Source organism: Tachyglossus aculeatus, chromosome X2, assembly GCF_015852505.1.
Source record: "Tachyglossus aculeatus isolate mTacAcu1 chromosome X2, mTacAcu1.pri, whole genome shotgun sequence".
NCBI classification, from domain to species: Eukaryota; Metazoa; Chordata; class Mammalia; order Monotremata; family Tachyglossidae; genus Tachyglossus; species Tachyglossus aculeatus.
In genome coordinates, this window is record NC_052100.1 from 21,799,334 (window position 1) to 21,820,337 (window position 21,004).

General features: G+C 45.0%; 1 protein-coding gene across 1 annotated transcript in view; it reads left to right on the forward strand.

Moving 5' to 3' along the window:
* Positions 1 to 8,833: 8,833 nt before the first annotated feature.
* Positions 8,834 to 21,004, forward strand: part of HACD4 (3-hydroxyacyl-CoA dehydratase 4) — a 29,468-nt gene continuing 17,297 nt past the window's right edge. Inside the window, exons 1-3 of the mRNA XM_038770572.1 lie at positions 8,834 to 8,932; positions 12,115 to 12,218; positions 20,675 to 20,802. Of these exons, the coding sequence (XP_038626500.1) occupies positions 12,122 to 12,218; positions 20,675 to 20,802 (225 nt within the window). The 5' untranslated portion in view covers positions 8,834 to 8,932; positions 12,115 to 12,121. The remainder of the gene's footprint in view (positions 8,933 to 12,114; positions 12,219 to 20,674; positions 20,803 to 21,004) is intronic.

Sequence of the window (21,004 nt, forward strand, 5' to 3'; positions counted from 1 at the left end):
CTAGAACCCCTGGCTCCTGACTCCATGTCCAGTGTTTTCTCCTGCGGCATCTGTTTCCTGAAGATTTTGTCATGGTTCCCCACAAAAGAACAGTGCAGGAATGGTAATATGATGGGCAGCCACAGCGGTGATGACAGATGCGAGGAGGAAGAAAGGACTAAAGAAGGGGCTGAGTCACTTGGGGAGCCACTCTGGAGTTGGCATCAGCAAAAGGGGTCAGGGACAAAGTCAACGGTGGTGCCTCTCATCTCTCTGAGCAACTCCACTATCAGGTTCTAGACTCTAAGTTCTAACAATAGATCTCCTGAACCCCAACATTGGGTATCCAGCCCTTCTCAAGCCCAAGCACCTCTGTTCACAATATTGACACAGGCTACAGGCAACCCCAGAGAGGGCCTTGAGTTCGAAATCACTGATTCAGGGCATTTTGGTTCAATGCATACTCCATTTTTTGAATTCTAGCATAGTAGAAATTAATAATAACTTTCCTGGTATTTTTTCCCAATTCTTTCTCACTCGACCTCATTCATTCATTCAATCATATTTATTAAGAGCTTACTGTGTGCAGAGCACTGTACTAAGCGCTTGGGAAAGTACAATACAGCAATAAGCAGTGACATCCCTGCCCACAACGAGCTCACTGTCTGGGGGTGAGGGAGACAGACATCAAAAAAATAAATAAAATTACAGATACATACATAAGTGCTGTGGGACTGGTATGGATGGAGGGAACAAAGGGAGCAAGTCAGGGTGACGCAGAAGGGAGTGGGAAATGGGGAAAAGTGGGACTTAGTCTGGGAATGCTTCTTGGAGGGGATATGCCTTCAATAAGGCCTTGAAGTTGGGGGAGAGTAATTGTCTGGCAGATTTGAGGAGAGAGGGCATTCCAGGCCAGAGGTAGGACATGTGCCAGGGGTTGGCGGCAAGACAAGCGAGATCGGGGCTCAGTGAGAAGGTTAGCACTAGAGGGGAGAAGTATGTGAGCTACATTGTAGGAGCGAAGCAAGGTGAGGTAGGAGGGGTGTGAGGTGATGGAGTGCTTTAAAGCCAATGGTGAGGAGTTTTTGTTTGATACAGAGATGGATAGGCAACCACTGGAAATTTTTAAAGGGTGGGGGGAATGACATGTCCTGAATATTTCTGTAGACAGATGATCTGGGCAGCGGAATGAAGTATTCACTGGAGTGGGGAGAGGCAGGAGGTGGGGAAGTTAGCAAGTAATCTAGGCGGGATAGGATGAGTGATGACCTCATCACTAGTTAGTTGGATTGATTTTTAAGGGAGCTACTGTTGAGGAACAAAACATCAAGTAATCATTTCCATGTTTTTTTTTAAAGCCCCATTTTACCGGAGGCCTATTTGAAATGGTTTTTTTGTTGTTGCTCTTTTTAAATGGTACCCATTGAGTGCTTACTATGTGTCAGGCACCATATTAAGCACTGAGTTAGATACAAGATCATCAGGTCTGACACAGTACCTGTCCCACATGGGGCTCACAGTCCAAGTCGGAGGAAGGAGTAGGTTTTCTTAGACAACACTATCAGTCAGTCAACCGTATTTAATGAATGCTTACTCTGTGCCAAGCAATGAAGTAAGTACTTGGGAGAGTACAATAGAGTAAGCAGACATGAACCCTGCCCTCGAATAATTTACAGTCCCACAGGGGAGGTGGACACTAAAGTCAATTAACAGTAAGAAGACAGGCTCTACTGGATTCCTGAATATAACTGGTTAACATGGGTGGTGAAGACTGCAGCAGCTCCCCGGTAATCGCCTGCTGGAACTGGGCACTTGGCCACAGACATTTTGGCCAAAAATGGCTTTTGTATGTAACCTTTTTGTGAGCACTTTGCAATATGCTGCACCTTTGCCCGCCTACTCACTTTTCACATTTCACGCCCCAGCAGGAACATGGCTGGCAGAGCCGAGTTTGTTTGGCAACACTAGCACCTCCTCCAGAAGACGTTCTCCAATTAATCCCTTACTTCCCCGTTTACAGTGAATCTGACAACTCCCCTTAGCACTTGTATTTACATGTCTACCCTGAGCACTTAATAGACACGGTGTAGTGTCTATAAGCACGGACCCGGGCCCACAGCACAGCACTTCTAATCCCGGCTCCGCCACTTGTCTGCTGTGTGACCTTGAGCAAGTCATTTCACTTCTCTGTGCCTCAGTTACCTCATCTGTAAAATGGGGATGGAGACTGTGAGCCCCTCGTGGGACAGGGCCTATGTCCAAACCAATTTCCTTGTATTCACACCAGTGCTTAGTATAATGCCTGACACATAGATAGCACTTAACAAATACCATAATTATTATTATTGTATTTCATTTTATGCTAGTTTCCATTTAATTTTCTATTTATCCTGCCATATTCCTGTTATTAGCAGTTGTTTGCTGCTGAGGAGGGCATGTTTCAAAGCCACAGGCTGCCCCATTAACTCCATCAGCTCCACCCTCCACTTAACTCTTACAGTGTATGCCACTGGTCATAGAGGGAAAGAGGCAGGAGCATGTGAATGGGTAATTACAGGTATTACAATTACAATTATGGGAAAGAATGAAGGAAAGAACACTGGAAGCTCCTGGAGGGCAGAGGTGGTGTCTGCGTGGCTTAGTGGAAAGAGCATAGGCTTGGGAGTCAGAGGACATGGGTTCTAATCCCGGCTCCGCCACATGTCTGCTGTGGGACCTTGGGCAAGTCACTTAACTTCTCTGTGCCTCAATTACCTCATCTGTAAAATGGGGATTAAAAGTGTGAGCCCCATGTAGGACAACCTAATTACTCTGTATCTACCCTAGCGCTTAGAACAGTGCTTGGCACATAGTAAGTGCTTAACAAATACCATAATAATAATTATTATTACGCTCCCAAGTGCTCTCTGCATACAGTAAGCACTTAACAAATGCCATTGATTGATTGACTGATTGATTAGGGCGGGGTAGAGTGGGGGGAATGGAGAGGAGTAGAAGAAAGGGAATGCATGAGCCGTCTCCTCTGTTGTCGCTCGTCACTAAAATCCCTGAACTTCTTTTGCTGCTTCTTAGCAAATGCTCCCTCCCTCTACGGCTCAGTCCCAGCCTGAAGGCAGTAACTCACAAAACTGAGAGCAGAGATCCATTCATCACCAGCAAGTCCATCAGTCAACAAGTAATTCTTCAGCCTCGTGTTTGGCAGTTTCACAAATGTCTATAATAAGTGTATGGTGGCTATTGCTGATATGAGCTGCCTAACAAAAAGTTGTCAGCAACCAGCATTCTTAGATATTTTGGAAGGCTAAAAGCAGGTGTTGCATTGCCCTTGCACTTGGATTTGCAATTTTTATTCACCCCACCCTCAACCCCACAACACTTTGTGGTAGCAGCATGGCTTAGTGGAAAAAGCACGGGCTTGGGAGTCACTGGCTGTGGGTGCTAATCCCAGCTCCTTATCAGCTGTGTGACTTTGGGCAAGTCTCTGTGCCTCAGTTACCTCATCTGTAAAATGAGGATTAAGACTGTGAGCCCCACGTGGGACAACCTGATTACCTTGTATCTACCCCAGTACTTAGAACAGTGCTTGGCACAAAGTAAGCGCTTAACAAATACCATCATCATCATCATTATGAACATATCTATAATCTATTTTAATGGTCATCTCCCCATCTAAACTACAAGCTCCTTGTGGGCAGGGAACTTGCCAACCAACTCTAGTGTATCGTACTCTCCCAATTGCTTAGTACAGTGCTCTGCACACAGTAAATGCTCCATCGATCAATAAATAGTATATATTGAGCACTTACTTTGTGCAGAGCACTGAGTGCAGTACTAAGTGCTTGGGAGAATACAATAGGGAGTTGATAGACACGTTCCCTGTCTACATGAGCAAGCTGATAAATACTATTGATTGATGGACTGATTGAGCAGTCCATCGAAAACAAGTGAGGCAATAATAGCATTAAAAATATAATAATTATGGTACTTGTTAAGTGCTAATTATGTGCTGAGTACTGTTCTAAGCACTGGAGTAGATACAAGTTAATTAGGTTGGACACAGTCTCTGTCCCACATGGGGCTCACAACTCAATCCCCATTTTACAGATGAGGTAACAGGCCCAGAGAAGTTAAATGACTTGCCCAAGATCACACAGCAGACATGTGGCAGAGGTGGGATTAGAACTCATGACCTTCTGACTTCCAGACTTCCAGTCTTCTAGATTGTGAGCCCACTGTTGGGTAGGGACCATCTCTATATGTTAACTTGTACTTCCCAAGCACTTAGTTAAGTGCTCTGCACACAGTAAGCGCTCAATAAATATGATTGATTGATTGATTGATTCCAGGCCCGTGCTCTGTTCACTCCTCCACGCTGAAAAGCACTTCCATTAAAATGAAGGCAACCAAATCATTTGATTGTGGAAAAAATGGATTTGGTTGTTTTCAGTAGAGGTTTATGTGTTTAATCAGTTTACTTAATAGTATGGTCAGCCTTTTCCTCAACTTCTGCAATATGCAAGTTCTCTTGAGTTGCAGCTGGGTCTGTTTAAAACATTATCCTGGTTTCCTCCCATTGTTCTGGTTTCCTCTTTGGAGAGCTGGTGAGTCAAAGACTCAACCGCAAGCATATTTTTATACTCATTAAACACTTCTTAAAACAAATTATAATCAGCATGTAGTGTTGTAACAATTCTTTCTTGAAAACGGGGTGTCTTTTTATTACTACAAACTTGTAATCCAAAGCTTACTACCGTCAGTTACCCAATTTTATTCTCACATTCTTGAATACTGATTTTATATTCATCACACATTTGAAAAATTATGTTTTTTTAATTTCATTTGTCTTCACTTGAAGAGTGGGAAGTGCTCCAAGCGTTCCATAAATACCACTGATTGATAAATTGATTGATTAGCCTTTTCAATCATAATGCACCTAAAGGTCAATTTTACCATCAATGGGGCCTTCTTCTGATACAAAGAACGACTATAAACATCACAACAGTTCCAGGCAAAGCCTTCTCAACATTTTAAAATCTACGGAAGCAACACTGCCACTGCCTGAGTCCTTCCCAACCTGCTCAGGCAAAGCAAGATTGGAGTCAGAAGGAGCTGGGTTCTAATCCCAGCTCCTCCACGTGTCTGCTGTGTGACCTTGGACAAGTCACTTAACTTCTCTGGGCTTCAGTTACCTCATCTTTAAAATGGGGATTAAGACTGTGAGCCCTATTTGGGATAGGGACTGTGTCCAACTTGATTAACTTGTTCCTGCCCCAGCACTTAGTACAGTGCCTGGCACATAGTAAGCACTTAACAAATACCATAAAAAAGAATGATGCTGTGAGAGGGGAACATGAGACCCAGGCAGTGTGACAAGGCAGTCCGATGGACCAAGAAGTCAGAGGCTTTGGGCTGCCACTTCTTGAGTCCTTCCTACACTGCTTTGCATTCTTCCAAAGGCCATACTGCCCTTTCTGATTTAATTTTCTCTCTCTATCTGGTCACCACTGACAATGGACAATGTACTATCTATGCAATTCAAAGACTGCTTAAAATTCTGCATGGTCAATTCAATCTATTATTCACTGGTATTTAGTGAGCGCTTACTGTGAGCAGAGTAATATATTGTTTGGGAGAGTACAATACAACAGTTTGCAGATGCATTCCCAGCTCACAAGAAGCTTACAATCTATAGGGGGAAGCAGATGTTAAAATAAATTATGGCTATGTACATAAGGTCTGTGGGGCTAAGTGTGGGCTGAGTATCAAGTGAAATTAAAGCTTTGATGATGATGAGAAATAGCATGGTCTAATGAAAAGAGCATGGGCCTGGGAGGCAAAGGACCTGGGTTCTAATCCCAGCTCCACCACATAACTGCTGTGTGACCCTGGGCAAATCACTTAACCTCTGTGCCTCAGTTTCCTCATCTCAAAATGGGGACTCAACACCTGTTCTTCCTCCTGTTTAGACTGTAAGCCTTATGTGCAAAGCTTGGAACATAGTAAATGCTGTGCCTAACCTGATTATCTGGTATCTACCCCAGTGCTCAGTTCTGTACCTGGCACATAGTAAATGCTTAACAAATACCGTCATCATCATCACAACAGTTGTGGTTTTGGTTAAACATTTACTATGTTCCAAGCTTAGCACTAAGCGATTGGGTAGGTACAAGATAATCAGGTCTCACCTGAGGTTCACAATTTAAGTGGGAGGGAGAACAGGTTTTGAATCCCCATTTTACAGATGAGAAAACTGAGGCCCAGAGAAGTTAAGTGACCAAGGTCACACAGCAGGCAAGTGGCAGAGCTGGGATATAGAACCCAGGTCCTCTGACTCCCAAGCCTGTGTGCACTTTCCACTAGGACACACTGCTTCTATCCACTTGGAATAGCTAACAAACCTTCACCTATCATTGAAGCCTTTTAGGTAAGGCACCACACAGCTGTAGAACTGAGTGGGAAATGGGACTTACATGTCATTTGCAGACATCTTCATGACTCCAACACACAACGCATGTTGTTTACTCTTTGCCATTATGGCCTGAAAAAAACTCAATTCATTTCAGCTTTGAAATTAAGATCCAAGAACAATATCCACAAGAAATATGGAAGAACCTTTTAAAGTCCCAGTTGAACAACTTTCCAAGCCTTCTTCATTTTTAAATTAAATTATACTCACTGAAGTTCACTGTCCCCACCCCACCCAACCCCAGCAGCTATTTAAATAAAGTCAGTTATTCAAAAAGGATGTCCTGAGTATGAGCTGGTATAAAACTTTGGTTTTCTTCAGACTTATTGTCAGACACAGCACTGTGCTGAATCTTCAAAGTGATTCATAATCATTTGCGTGTTTTCTCGTGAATGTGCCTCTAGAGCACAATCATCTGCAGCTAGCGTTTCCTGAATCACCATCTCAGAGTCTTTTGAATATGCTCCTAACCGATCAAACTGGATAATAATAATAATAATAATGGTATTTGTTAAGCACTTACTATATGCAAAGCACTGTTCTAAGCACTGGGGAGATACAAGGTGATCAGGTTGTCCCACATGGGGCTCACAGTCTTAATCCCCATTTTACAGATGAGAGAACTGAGGCACAGAGAAGTTTAGTGACTTGCCCAAAGTCACACAGCAGACAATTGGTGGAGTCTGGATTTGAACCCATGACCTCTGACTCCAAAGCCCGTGCTCTTTCCACTGAGCCATGCTGGATGCATTTCCCAATGAATCTAATGGTGACAGAGTCTCCCACCAGTAACAGCAGATGAGCCTCACACCTGAGAACTCAAGATCGAGAACCTGTGTGAAGGAATTGATTACGGTGACAGTCGTTTGCCCGGGGTCACTCACAATTCTGTTTCCTGATAGTCATGTTCCCACTGGAGCACATAGTGTAAGGAGTGAGTGGGTTGGCAGGGGCATAACACATCACAAAGTTCACAAAAAGGTTGTTTAAGTCCAGTACCCATTTACAGCTGAAGTGACCACAGCATAGCATCAATGCTGTTGCGGCATCACAACCCCAGCCTAAATTCATCCTCATCTGCTTCGATTAGGCCCTCTCTTCTGCCCAATGACAATACTTCTCCTTCCTAATTCACTCCCATATACACTGCCCCCCTAGCTGTTCCTGACATTTAACTCCCACCTCAAATCTCCTGTCCTTCCACCCCCATCATCTCTTTCCCCTAATGACCTGGCCCACATACATCATCAACAAAATTGAAACCATCAGAGGTGATCACCCTAAAATCTCCCCTGCTCCTCTCCAACCCCCTCCTCCACTCTCTTTGACTCTCCCTGTAATTCCTACAATAACACAAGAAGAGATCTCTCAGTTCCTTTCTAAATCTACCTCCTCCACCTGTGCTTCTGAACCCAACCCTTTACATCTTTTTTAAGCACTCGCCCCCTCCCTTCTTTCTTTCTTGACTGCCATTTTCTACTGTTCACTAGCCAATGGCTTCTTCCCCACTGCTTTCAACCATTCTTACATATCCCTTATCCTAAAAAAATACTAAGTGCTTGGGAGAGTACAGTATAAGAGAGTTGATAGACACATTCCCCGTCCACAATGAGGTTACAGTTGGGTCTTGAAAAGTGTCCTAGTTCTTTCGAAGAGGCATGCCCTCTCTAAATGGTATTTGCATAGTGTTTACTATGTGCCAAGCACTGTTCTAAACGCTAGGGGAGATACAAGGTAATCAGGTTGTCCCACGTGGGGCTCGCAGTCTTAATCCCCATTTTATAGATGAGGCAACTGAGGCACAGAGAAATTAAGTGACTTGCCCAATGTCACGCAGCTGACAAGTGGTGGAGCCGGGATTAGAATCCACGACCTCTGACTCCCAAGCCCGTGCTCTTTCCACTGAGCCACGCTGCTTCTCTATAAATGATGATTATGGTATTTGTTAAGCACTTACTACGTGCCGAGCACTGTTCTAATGCTACGGTTCACAGCTCAGCAAACCAAGGGGAGCAATAAGAAGACATCTGGAGCTGACAAGCCTTGCCCGTGTTGCCCACGAGGATGTCACTGGTCCTTTTAAATTACAGAGTCAAATGTAGGGGCCGGGGGGCCCCGCCGGATGGTGCCAAAGGGAAGAGGACAAGCGCAGATAACGGGGCAGCGGGTCAATCTTTCTCGAGGAAGACAAGGAGAGAAAGTGGGAAAGCGTGAGTCGGAAAACGGGGGAGACAAGCTAGGGGGGAAAGGAAGGGTCATGGTGGGGGGCAAGCGGGAGGGGCTGCGGGGAGAAGGGCGGAGTCGCAGCGTCTCCTCCTCCTCCTTCTCATTATCCTTCTCGTCCTGCTCTTCCTCGTCTTCCTCCCCGCCCCGAGAAGAAGCGCAGTTGCGTGTGCGACTGGGCACGGGCCAGTAGCGGCGGCGGGGGCCGGAGCGGGAGTGGCCGCAGCCCCAGCGCAGGGTCCCAGTGCGGCGTCTTCAGCAGAGGTATCGCGGGGGGCTCACGGAGGGGGCGCCGACGCGGGGCGAGAGACAGAGAGAGAAAAGAGGAGAGAGAAGAGAGAGCAGAAAGAGAGGAGAGAGAAAAATAGAGAGGGGAGAGAAAGGAGAGAGGAAGAGAAGAAAGAGAAGAGAGAAGAGATAGAGGAGGGGGGGAGAGAGAAAAGTGAGATTAGAGAGAGAAGAGGAAAGAAGAGAGAGAAAAAAGAGAGGAGAGAGAGAAGAAGAGAGGAGAGAAGAAAGAGAGGAGAGAGAAAAGAGAGAGGAGAGAGAGAAGAGAAACAGAGACAGAGTTGATCAGGGACATCCAGAGTGGGTTAAGGAGACGCGGGGAGAGGCGGGTGGGCTGGGGGAGGGAGGCCCGAAGATTCAGGCTTTGACTGAGCACCGCGACCAGGCTCAGGCTGAGTTGGCAGGAGCCGAACCCACGCCATTCCGCCCACCGGCCCGGCCCTCTTCCGAAAAGGGAACATCTCTGTCTCTCTCTCTTTCTCTCTGGTCTCCCCGCCTCCCGCGGCGCCCAGGCTCAAACTGGGGACGGGGACGGGAATCAGTCAGTTAAATCAATCAGCCGTATTTATAGAGCGCTTACTGGTGCAAAGCACTGACCTAAGCACTTTGGAGAGTACAGTATAACGGAGTTGGTAGACGCGTTCCCTGCCCACAACGAGCTGTGGGGCGAGACCGTGGAGTAGTGGGTTAGAGCCCGGGCCTGGAAGGCAGAAGATTAGGAAGGTTCTAATCTCGGATCCACCACTTGTCTGCTGTGTGACCTTGGACAAGTCACTTCACTTCTCAGCTGTAAAATGGGGATTAAGACTGTGAGCCCCATGAGGGGTCTGATTACCTTGTACTACCCCTGCACTTAGAACAGAGCTTTGCACATAGTAAGCACTTAACAAATACCAACATTATTATTATTATTATTTATTATTCTCTGGGCCTCAGTTACCTCAGCTGTAAAATGGGGATGAAGACTGTGAGCCCCAGGAGGGACAACCTGATTACCTTGTATCTACCCCAGGGCTAGAACAGTGCTTGGCACATAGTAAGTGCTTTACAAATACCAACATTATTATTATTTATTATTCTGTGGGCCTCAGTTACCTCAGCTGTAAAATGGGGATTAAGACTGTGAGTCCCATGAGGGAGGGACCTGATTACCTTGTACTACCCCAGCGCTTAGAACAGTGCTTGGCACATAGTAAGCGCTTAAGAAATACCAACATTATTATTATTATTATTATTATTATTATTCTCTGGGCCTCTGTTATCTCCTCTGCAAAATGGTGATTAAGACTGTGAGTCCCACATGGGGCAGGGATTGGGTCCAGCCTGATTTCCTTGTATCCTCCCCAGCACATAGTACAGTGCTTGGCACATAGCATGTAAGAAATACTATTAATACTATTATTATTATTATTATTATTATTATTATGACACCCTTCTTTAGCCAGTCTCCCAGAGCCTGTTTTCCTTGACTTTCCCATCTGTACCCCGAAGCATGTCTTGGTTGAGCTGCCCAGAAGGAACAACAGTCTCCAGTTTTGAGCATCCCACTACCCCTTCACATGCTCCCTGCACCTCACACCAGTCCACCTCCCCCTATCTAAAGGATGCCTGGTCTTCCAGTTTCCAAATGAGCTCTCCATTCTGCTCCAACTATGTTCTAAGTCTAAATAATAATGATGACTGTGGTATTTGCGCAGCATTTATGACATGCCAAGCACCAAGCTAAGGGCTAGGGTAGATACAAGATAAGCAGATCAGACACACAGTCCCCGTCCTACCCGGGGCTCACAGTCTAAGAGGGAGGGAGACAGGCATTGATGCCTCATTCTACAAATGAGACGACTGGGGCACAGAGATGTGAAGTGACTTGTCCAAGGTCAGACAGCAGGCAAATGATGGAGTCGGGATTAAAACCCAGGTCTTCTGACTCCCAGACCTGTGCCCTTTCCACTAGGCCATGCTGAGGCATTCCTTGTCCATAAACCATAGGATAGTGGGGATGTTTTAGGAATGAAATCAATTAATGGTGGTTCTGACACCAAGACACCCCCTAATTATGGCATGGCACTGATCAAATGTTTCCAGACACTGTGCCTAATGGGGAAAAGAAAGAGAATACTGACAAAAATGGCAACTTGTATCCTTATCTGGCCACCTCATTCCCCTGGATTTACGTTGCCTTGATATTCACCTGAATAGAGATGTCTTTCCCCAGTGTTTCTGATGTGGGTACTGACATCAGAGAGGACCTGCGCTCTCCCCAATTCAAGCATGCCCTGCCTCTGCTATACACCAACTGGGAAGTTGATATATATGTATTAACTTGAGAATCAAAGTAAATATGCACTCTAAGAGGTTGCAATGTATTTTGGGTACTTTGCCTCTCATCATTTTACAAAAGAATTAAATATTCATCCAGTCATATGATTGTGATAGCAGTGGTGAATTGGGACAGGCAGGTGCATGGTGTAGTGAGTAGAGCACGGCCCTAGGAGTAGAGCACAGCCCTGGGAGTCAGAAGGTCATGAATCCTAATCCTGGCTCTGCCACTTGTCTGCTGTGTGACCTTGGGCAAGTCACTTAACTTCTCTGTGCCTCATCTGTAAAAGGGGGATCAAGACTGTGAGCCCCACGTGGGACAGGGACTGTGTCCAACCTGATTTGCTTGTATCCACCCTAGTGCTTAGTACAGTGCCTGGCATATAATAAGCACTTAAAAATACCATAATTATAAGCATTTAGTACAGTGCTTTACACACAGTACGTGCTCAGTAAATATGATTGAATGAATGAAAAGCTGTCCTAGGGAAACTTGAGGGAGGAGAGGTCGGAAGGGCAATAAAAGCCCCAGGGTAGGAAGCCTGAATCTGTTTGGTTCCCTCCAGTCCATCAGTAAACTGGGGTGAGACTCAGCTATGGCAGACTCCATCAGCTTCCCCTCCAGCTCCCTACCATGGAATTTCTCCCTGACCCCTGGCTGCTCCCCCACCAAGCTTCTCCAGGCCACCTTTCTCTCTCTGGCTTTTGTCCAGGACCAGTGTTGGTTGATGGGAAATTCCTGAAACATGCACCAAAGTTTCTGAAACCAACCAACGTCTATACTTCATTAATAGCGGAGATTTTTCCTCATTCTTAACAGAACTTTTCTGCGTTGGCAGGTATAGAATGAATACCTACCTTTTCATCTATTATTTAATCCAGTTCTGTGGACACTCATGGATATTTACAAATATGATGGTCAGACTCTTCTCATTTGGGAAAGGTAAAACTCCAACATTGTTTTATTTTTTTCTATTAATCTTACCTTTATCTCCAAGGTTGTGTGGCTTTTTTGCTACCTTAATATTTCATTTTCTTCCTTTCAATTTAATTTCTCACCACATCCTTCATTCCTTTCAAATGTCTCTGCTTGATTTTCTCTCAAATGTTCACTTAGCCTGGGATACTGAAAAACATTGTGAATTTTGTGCCCCTTTAAAATCCCAGTCAAAACTAACTTCATTTAATAGATCTCTTTGGGATCAGGTAATTGGGCAGTGAAGCTTTGAGCATTAAAACCAGGTGCCATCACTATTGTCCAGTCTCTCAAATCACTAATTCTTTTGCCTTAAAATTGAACATGAAGTATAAATTATGTCTGTCAAAGTGTAATTTTTAGATTTAACTTGAGTAAATAAAACTCAGCTCAGCAAACCCCAACTCACCTAGATTTTCCAGACCTAAAGTTCCAGATCTTTCCTTGGCATGATAGTTAAATTAGGAAGTACATTAATATTCTTTCAAGCTCCTAAGATGTTTCAGTAGACCACAGCATTAATTTATTAAGTAACATTGCCCACAATTCCAAGTAATGTGAAGGGGCACAGGGAAGCAACTCAAAGTTCCTTATGATCCCGCTACAGTTGCATCCCAGGGCTTTCTCGCATTTGTCTTCAGTACCATATACCAAGGAGAGAGGAGCCCCCATAATGCAGATTTTGCCTCTACATACTTCTAGTTCACTCTTTCTCCCCACCGCAGTTCCTCCACAATGCAGGACCCACCCCTAATTATATTTAGTCCCCATTTGCTGAACAATATGTGATGCAGTGGACTGCATAGACACAACCTCTATCAAAGGTGACTCTAAGTTACTACTGAGCAGCAGGTGTGTGTGTGTGTGTGTGTGTGTGTGTGTGTGTGTGTGTGTGTGTGTGTGTGTTTTGCATAGCTTCTCTTCCTCCCTAGCCCTCCTATACTGAAAGAAAGATAAGTAACTATCAGCAGTAGCCGGTTTCTTCTGTTTCTCACTGTTTCCACTCAGCCGACCTTGGAGTATAAAAATGGCACTGGGTTTCTTTATTAATAGTTTGTTCACTATTTCCATTCCATCCTGGTCCTCCCTCCTTTCCATACCCATCCAACCCCAATGTTTGTTTTGTTTGATTTTAGAAGATCCAAATAATCCTTTCTCTATCCTTTGGCCTTTCTGGCTTTGCACAGGATGGCATGTGTGGTTCGATCATTTTATACCCAAGGCTTCGTCCAATTACACATACTGCTACAGTAAACCCACATGATTCCCCCCAGTGGCTGTCCCCATGAGTTCTGATTCGATCATGCTAAACGTCTCCATAAAACCACTCTCCCTCAATACCCCCAAGAATCCACACTTCCAGCAACATTCCTTGACCAGCCGTAGGACATGACGACCATCCCCTTTGTGTACTATCCTTAGCAACTCCTTAGCCCAGACTCTTGAACAAGTCTTTAATGTCAATCTCCCCCTGTAGACTGGAAGCTCCTTGTAGGCGGGGCACATGTCTACCATCTCTGTTGTATTGTATTTTCCCAAGCACTTAGAACAGTTCTCTGTACACAATAGGTGCTCAATAAATACCACCGATTGATTGATTCTGTCAGCACAAGCTTTGGGCCAATCTCCCAAAGGTCCAATTCGTCCAAGAGACATTCCACTACAAAGGTGCTGTCTTTCCAGGGGTAGGTTGTTTAACAATGTTTCATCCAGATATCCCCAGAACTCAATTAATCAATCAAAGGTTTTTGTTGAGTGTTTACTGCATGCAAATCATTAGTATAACATACCGCCATTTTATTAAAAACTATATTACACTATTCATATATAGCATTATAGTTTCACTTCGGTATCCTCCCCAGCCATAGTGTCTCTCTCCAAAATATCAGGACTTGTTAATCCAAGGGGACTTTAATTTTGGGCTCTTCACCCTTACTCCTCTGAGGGACCATAATGGGCCACAGAACCACAATAATTTCTTAATACATTTAACTGTCAAGGAAGGGAATCAATTTTGATTGGTGTCATTCCAACAAAATACTCCACCTTTATTTAAAAAAACCCATAATGATTGTTGCTCCCTGATTGGCCTCTAGGCCACCTGACATGGCCTTAAAGATCCTAAATTTGCAGAAAGGCATAATGAGTTTGTGTTAATGGACACATCCTCTAAGCAAATGTTGCCATTCCCCAGTTGGACTCTGTATCTCTCCTAAATTTACTGATGAAATCCAAAATTTACTGACCATTATTGTGTATTTAGATAGGAGATCAGGGCTCTTTATCCCTAATCAGGGAAGTTTATGTGTCCCTGAACAGGGGAAACTCTTTCTTTGGGGCTGACCAGACTCTATACGCAGTACCAGTGGCATAAATAGTTAATATGAAAATTAATCCTTAAGGAGGTTGGCCAGCTTCTTTCAATGCAGTGCTATTCAATAGACAAGGGATGAATAAGCTATGGCTTGACTGTGACCAACCCGATTTGCTTGTATCCACCCCAGCACTTAGTACAGTGCTTGGCACATAATAAGCACTTAACAAATACCATTATTATAATTATAATTATTATTATTATTATTATTGTGAGCTATATACAGCTTTTCTTGGAATCAAATGTTTCTCTCAAACCTACACTTAACCCACACAAGATTCAGTGCCTCAAAGGTGACTCCATTAGCTTTACCTCCTCATTCATTCATTCAATTGTATTTATTGAGTGCTTACTGTGTGCGAAGCACTGTACTAAGCACTTGGGAGAGCACAATACAACAACAAATAGACATAGTCCCTTCCCATAATGAGCTCACAGCTTTACAGAAAGCTGGGCAGGAAGTAGGTGAGCTGCCCTGCCTCTCAGAGGCCGAAAATGACTGAGCAGGAGTCAAGATGGCAGTTCCACGTAAGCACCTCCTCTAGACAGTAGGCTCCTTGTGGGCAGGGAACCTGTCTACCAATTCTATTGTACTGTACTCTCCCAAGCTCTTAGCACGGTGCTCTGCACAGAAGTAGTACTCAGTAAATACCACTGATTGACACCTCACTGAACTGCAGGGTGAGGTTGAACTGTTCTTACCCCCCTAGTCCCCTACAACAAGCAACAGTGTTGTCAAAGGAGTCCAGCCATGCTGGGCAGAGGAGACTGTTCACCCAGAGGAGACTGTTCACCCCTCTTACATCCTATCATCCTATCCCGTCTGGACTACTGCATCAGCCTTCTCTCTGATCTCCCATCCTCTTGTCTCTCCCCACTTCAATCCATACTTCATGCTGCTGCCCGGATTGTCTTTGTCCAGAAATGCTCTGGGCATGTTACTCCCCTCCTCAAAAATCTCCAGTGGCTACCAATCAATCTGAGCATCAGGCAGAAACTCCTCACCCTGGGCTTCAAGGCTGTCCATCACCTCGTCCCCTCCTACCTCACCTCCCTTCTCTCCTTCTACAGCCCACCCACACCCTCCGCTCCTCTGCCACTAATCTCCTCACCGTACCTCGTTCTCGCCTGTCCCGCCATCGACCCCCGGCCCACGTCATCCCCCTGGCCTGGAATGCCCTCTCTCTACCAACCCACCAAGCTAGCTCTCTTCCTCCCTTCAAGGCTGTACTGAGAGCTCACCTCTTCCAGGAGGCCTTCCCAGACTGAGCCCCTTCCTTCCTCTCCCCCTCGTCCCCCTCTCCATCCCCTCATCTTACCTCCTTCTCTTCCCCACAGCACCTGAATATATGTATATATGTTTGTACATATTTATTACTCTATTTATTTATTTATTTATTTATTTTACTTGTTCATATCTATTCTATTTATTTTATTTTGTTAGTATGTTTGGTTTTGTTCTCCGTCTCCTCCTTTTAGACTGTGAGCCCACTGTTGGGTAGGGACTGTCTCTGTATGTTGCCAACTTGTACTTCCCAAGCGCTTAGTACAGTGCTCTGCACACAGTAAGCGCTCAATAAATACGATTGATTGATTACATGCAGAGGTCACGGGTGCCACACGCACTGATAACAGCTGTGGATGGACTAAGGGCTGGGCAGGAAGACACCAAGGCATAGGGCAAGTTCAGCTGCTATGCCAGGTTTGCAAGCCCCCAGGCGGTTGTGGTAGTGGAGGAGGAGGAGGAAGAAAACAATAAAATGTAAGTTTGGTTCTCTCTGTCTCCCTCTCCCTCTGTCTCCCTGTTCTCCTCATTGTCAGCAGAATAGAACAAACGACCAACTCATGAAATCCCCCTGCCCATTCCTTGCGCAGTTTACCCTTCAGGCTCTAGTTGGGAGGAGTGCTTCCTCAGTGGGCCCTGCGAAACAGACAGAAGCAGGAAGAGGGGAGGGAGCAGGGGCAGGAACCTGCAGCTTTGCAGAGCTGAAAGGAGAAAGTTGCGAGTCAGGGGAGTGCGGCCAGGAGAAGGAACAGGGTTGAGAACTGGAATGGGGGCTCCCACCTGCCTCCTCCCCTCTCAGTTTGGCAGCATTTTGGAGGCAGGAGTCAGGGACGTGAGCTGGCTGCAAAGCTGCCATGTGCTCAGGAGCCTCCTGGGTGGGTGGGTGGGGGATTCCTCTCCCTCTGGCTCATACGAGGATTGGAAACTCCTTCCCTGGGCAGATCAGGATGGAGATTCCCAGGTGAGAGCAGTGTGAATCCAAGCCCTGTGGGGTCCACATCTGTGGCCTTCTGGGAGTTGACACCAAGCCATCCCACCTAGCAGAGGTCCCCCCACAGCTACCTATTGCTGACTCTCTTCCCTGTCCTGTCTTCTTCCTCTCTTCCTTCTCATCCCCTCTTCCATTTCCATTCTCTTTTTTCTTCCCCTCTCCTATTTCCATTCTGTCCTTTTCTTCCCCTCTCCTTTCCCTTCTATCTCCCTCTCTTCTTTCCTTTTCTTTTCCCCTCCCACTCTTCTTCTTCATACCTTTCTCTCACCTCTTTTTTTCCCATTCCCTTCCTTCTTCCTTTTTCCTTCCATTCTCACTTTCTCTCCCTTTCTACTGCTTTGACCATCCCTGCTGGTAGTAAAAACTGTTGCTATGAAGCAACAGCATAGTGCAATGTCACCATCTCATTGCACCTTGTGCAGCGTGACGTAATAATGTCACGTATCACACAAATTGTATGGCTTTTTGAGCACCAAATATTCCAGCCTGTAAACTCCTCTGTGGGCATGGAATGGGTCTACCAGCTCTGCTAGATTGTGCTCTCCCAAGCCCCTAGTACACTGCTCTGCACACAGTAAGCACTCAATAAATATGATTGATTTCTGAGGGTTACAGAAATGACTGGAACATTTGTTCTCTCTCAAGTGGTATAAGGGATAATAATAATAATAATAATAATTTTGGTATTTGTTAATCGCTTACTATGTGCCAAGCACTGTTCTAAGTGCTAGGGGAGATACAAGGTAATCAGGTTGTCCCAAATGGGACTCTCAGTCTTAATCCCCATTTTCCAGATGAGGTAACTGAGGCACAGAGAAATTGACTTGCCCAAAGTCACACACCTGACAAGTGGCAGAAGCGGGATTAGAACCCACGATCTCAGACTCCCAAGCCCGGACTCTTTCCACTAAGCCACGCTGCTGTGATCCAAGTTCCGTCATGAGCAAAAATCAAGATAGCTCCCCTTGACTTTTCTCCAATTGTTAATCGCAAGATATTAGGACCCTGGTCCCCCAAACCATCCCACCAAATATCCTGCCTCAGAAGCACCCCCCCCCACACACAACTGTGTCACTACTACTGCAACTCTTCCACACACTCATCACCCTAGTGACTTCCACCTTTCTTTGCCCACATCAGCAAATGCCTCTCCCAGTCCCACAAGGGTCATGCATCCTTCTCCAACAGATAACATTCACATCCCAAATCCTGCCCCACACCCCCCACACCTCCACCTCTCCACCAAACCACTACCAGGCAAAGGAGTTGTAAGCCAGAATGGTTTGGGACTGGCATCTTGATGGAAGGTTGTTTTCCTTCCTTTGAGGGACTTGAGAACTAAGAGAGAAGGAAATTATGCCTCTCTCGAGTTACTATATTTTTTAGAGTTTTACTTGAAATATATGGCTTCACCACAGTTACCCTTACCCCAATTCCACAAGTACCAGTTTTGCTTACAAATGTTGAAATTTTCCCAAGGGCCAAATATTCCATTCCTATGCTGGTATCACCTAATTCCTCATTCCATGGTGACTGCACCCCACAGCCAACACAGGGGGATGGCAGGGAAGAATCTAAATTGGTCCAATTCTACGAGATTGTTTCATTATTGCTCATGCCTTAATACCAACCGTATCTTGTTCACTTTAATTTTTGTTTGGAAAATTTCACAATTCTGCTTAATCATTCATTCATTCAATTGTATTTATTGAGCACTTACTGTGTGCAGAGCACTGTACTAAGCGCTTGGGAAGTACAAGTTGGTGACATATAGAGACGGTCCCTACCCAACAACGAGCTCACAGTCTAGAAATCTAATCTAAAAATCTAGACTTCACAGTCTAGAAGTCTAATTTTTCTCCATTTAACTTCCAACCTCCCACATTTCATTCATTTGCTACATACCACATTCCAGCACACTATCATTCCTCTGAAAAAATCATTACAGACATTGCAAAGAGTCATCAGAACCTTGTAATCTTCTTCTCACAGGTAAAAGGGATGGGAGATCTCAAAAAAGTATGCAAAAATGCATTCAGCTAAAGAAGGCACTGCATAGAAAACTTATCTCCAGGCTTTACATATATGACTATATACCTCCCATTACATCAAATACAACTGAAAGAGGAATACTTTCTCTGGCCGTTCCCAACTGTAACCAGAATCCCATATACTACACCATCCTATCATGACATCATGTCATCCCTTTCTGGATTGCTGTCTGCTTGCCGGCCTCGTCTATTTGAAACTGCATTTCATTACATCTTTCAAAATGCTTGTGCCTCAGCGAGCATTGCCTCAGTGGGTTGTAGGATCTATTTTTTGCAATTCCATGTTATCATTTTATGTTGAGAATGGTTCACGCTGATGGCATGATGGCTACGCTTTTGGTGTAGCATTTTGGTCTCACTTTTCTACAGTGAATAATGCTGACCCACTGTCAGCTGGGATTCTTCAGTCCCCTCTTGCTGAGTTCACCCATCAGATCTGTGCACAGGCACAGGTTAGCCTCCTCCCCAGTGCCTCTTATTCACAAATCAAAAACCTTCAAGATGTCTACATCTTTTACTTGGCTCTTAATTAAGCTGTAGCCCCCAAACTTTGGAATTTGGGGCTTATCAGCTCATTACTAGTGATCCCAGATCATTCACCATTGCATTATTCCACTTATAAAATGGAGCTAATTATATCTTCCACCTTATAGGGACCCTGACAGGTAATGAAATGGTGTCCCAAGCTTGGCTTGGGATTATCTCTTTCCTACAAGCAGAGAATAATGCTGCGATCGACTCACTGTACTTTTGGAGTGTGCAGAGTGGTCCATTTCCCCTTCCCACCTCCTCCCCTATCGAAGTAAGGCTCCAGCCACTTCTGGTTTCTGCCCATTTCCAGATTGACAACAAGCACTTGTAGTCTGGTGGCGTTGGGGCCCCCACATGAAATGTCGGGGCTGTGAACACTTGGGGGACCTAGTCCAAACAAGGGCAGTTTCTGCTTTATGGCCACCCAATCCAGTCACAGAAGCTCAGATCCTATGTGACTCACAGTTTCTCAAGCCCTTGCAAAGTTTTCTTGGCAAGAGGGAATGAACTGTCCTATACTAGAGTAAACAATGATTTCCCTATAGTTCCAGCTGTTTCTTTCATTTCTATGCTAGCAGAGTGAGTAGGCCCTTACAAAACCTTGAGCCAAACCTCTGCCGCCCTTCCTCCTACCCCCCCCAAAAAGACCCAGAAAATCAAGTCTGTGAAGCACTTTGAGATCCTCGGGCAGGGCTGCTAGAAAATTATAAGAAATAAGTTGATAATCATGAATGTGTTTTCCTCCTCCAGAAAACCCTGGCTTGCCTCATTTTTGTGATTTTCTTTGTTGTTTCAGGTTTCAACCCAGCCCAATCCTTCTTCCTGATCTTTCTCCAACACTTAAGCAGCCCCTTTCCTACAGGGATTGTGTTTCAGTTGGGCTGTTCAAATTCCACTAGTGGAACACCTACTCCAACATTGATTTTGAAATCTTCCCCACTGCTAAGAAGAGTGGGCTGTTAATAGGGCTCAAGATAAGAGTCCTGTTAAGCAGGTTGAACAGTGTTCTGCCCTGTTGAGTGGTTTGCTTTCATGTATTTTGGTTGAAGCAGAGGAGCAATTGAGCAGGCTCCACTTGACACCCACCCAAGAACAATGACTTTAAAATGCGTCAGCGCTTTCTCTTTTAGTGTCACATTTTATGATATTCTTTCATTTACAATTTTTGTATTTTTCACTCTCCGGCCCCAGATTCTTTAGTCGACACCTTCTACGCTATTGGACTTGTGATGCGTCTTTGCCAGTCCCTTTCCCTTTTGGAGCTGTTGCACCTATACGTTGGCATTGAACCAAATCGCCTTTTCCCTAGATTTCTACAGGTATGTTCTCATCGCTTTGTACCAGAGAAACTCACACTGTCTATCCAATTTACTCCTTCATCTTCTAGCATGGCAGTAGCTGAAAAGATCATTCTTGGCCTTTATTTCTTTCGGTCCTGAATTACTTCAAGTACTTTACCAAACGTGACAGTTCAGGTTTGGACTAACCACTGGGACCCTGAGTGAAAACATAGAGGCTCAG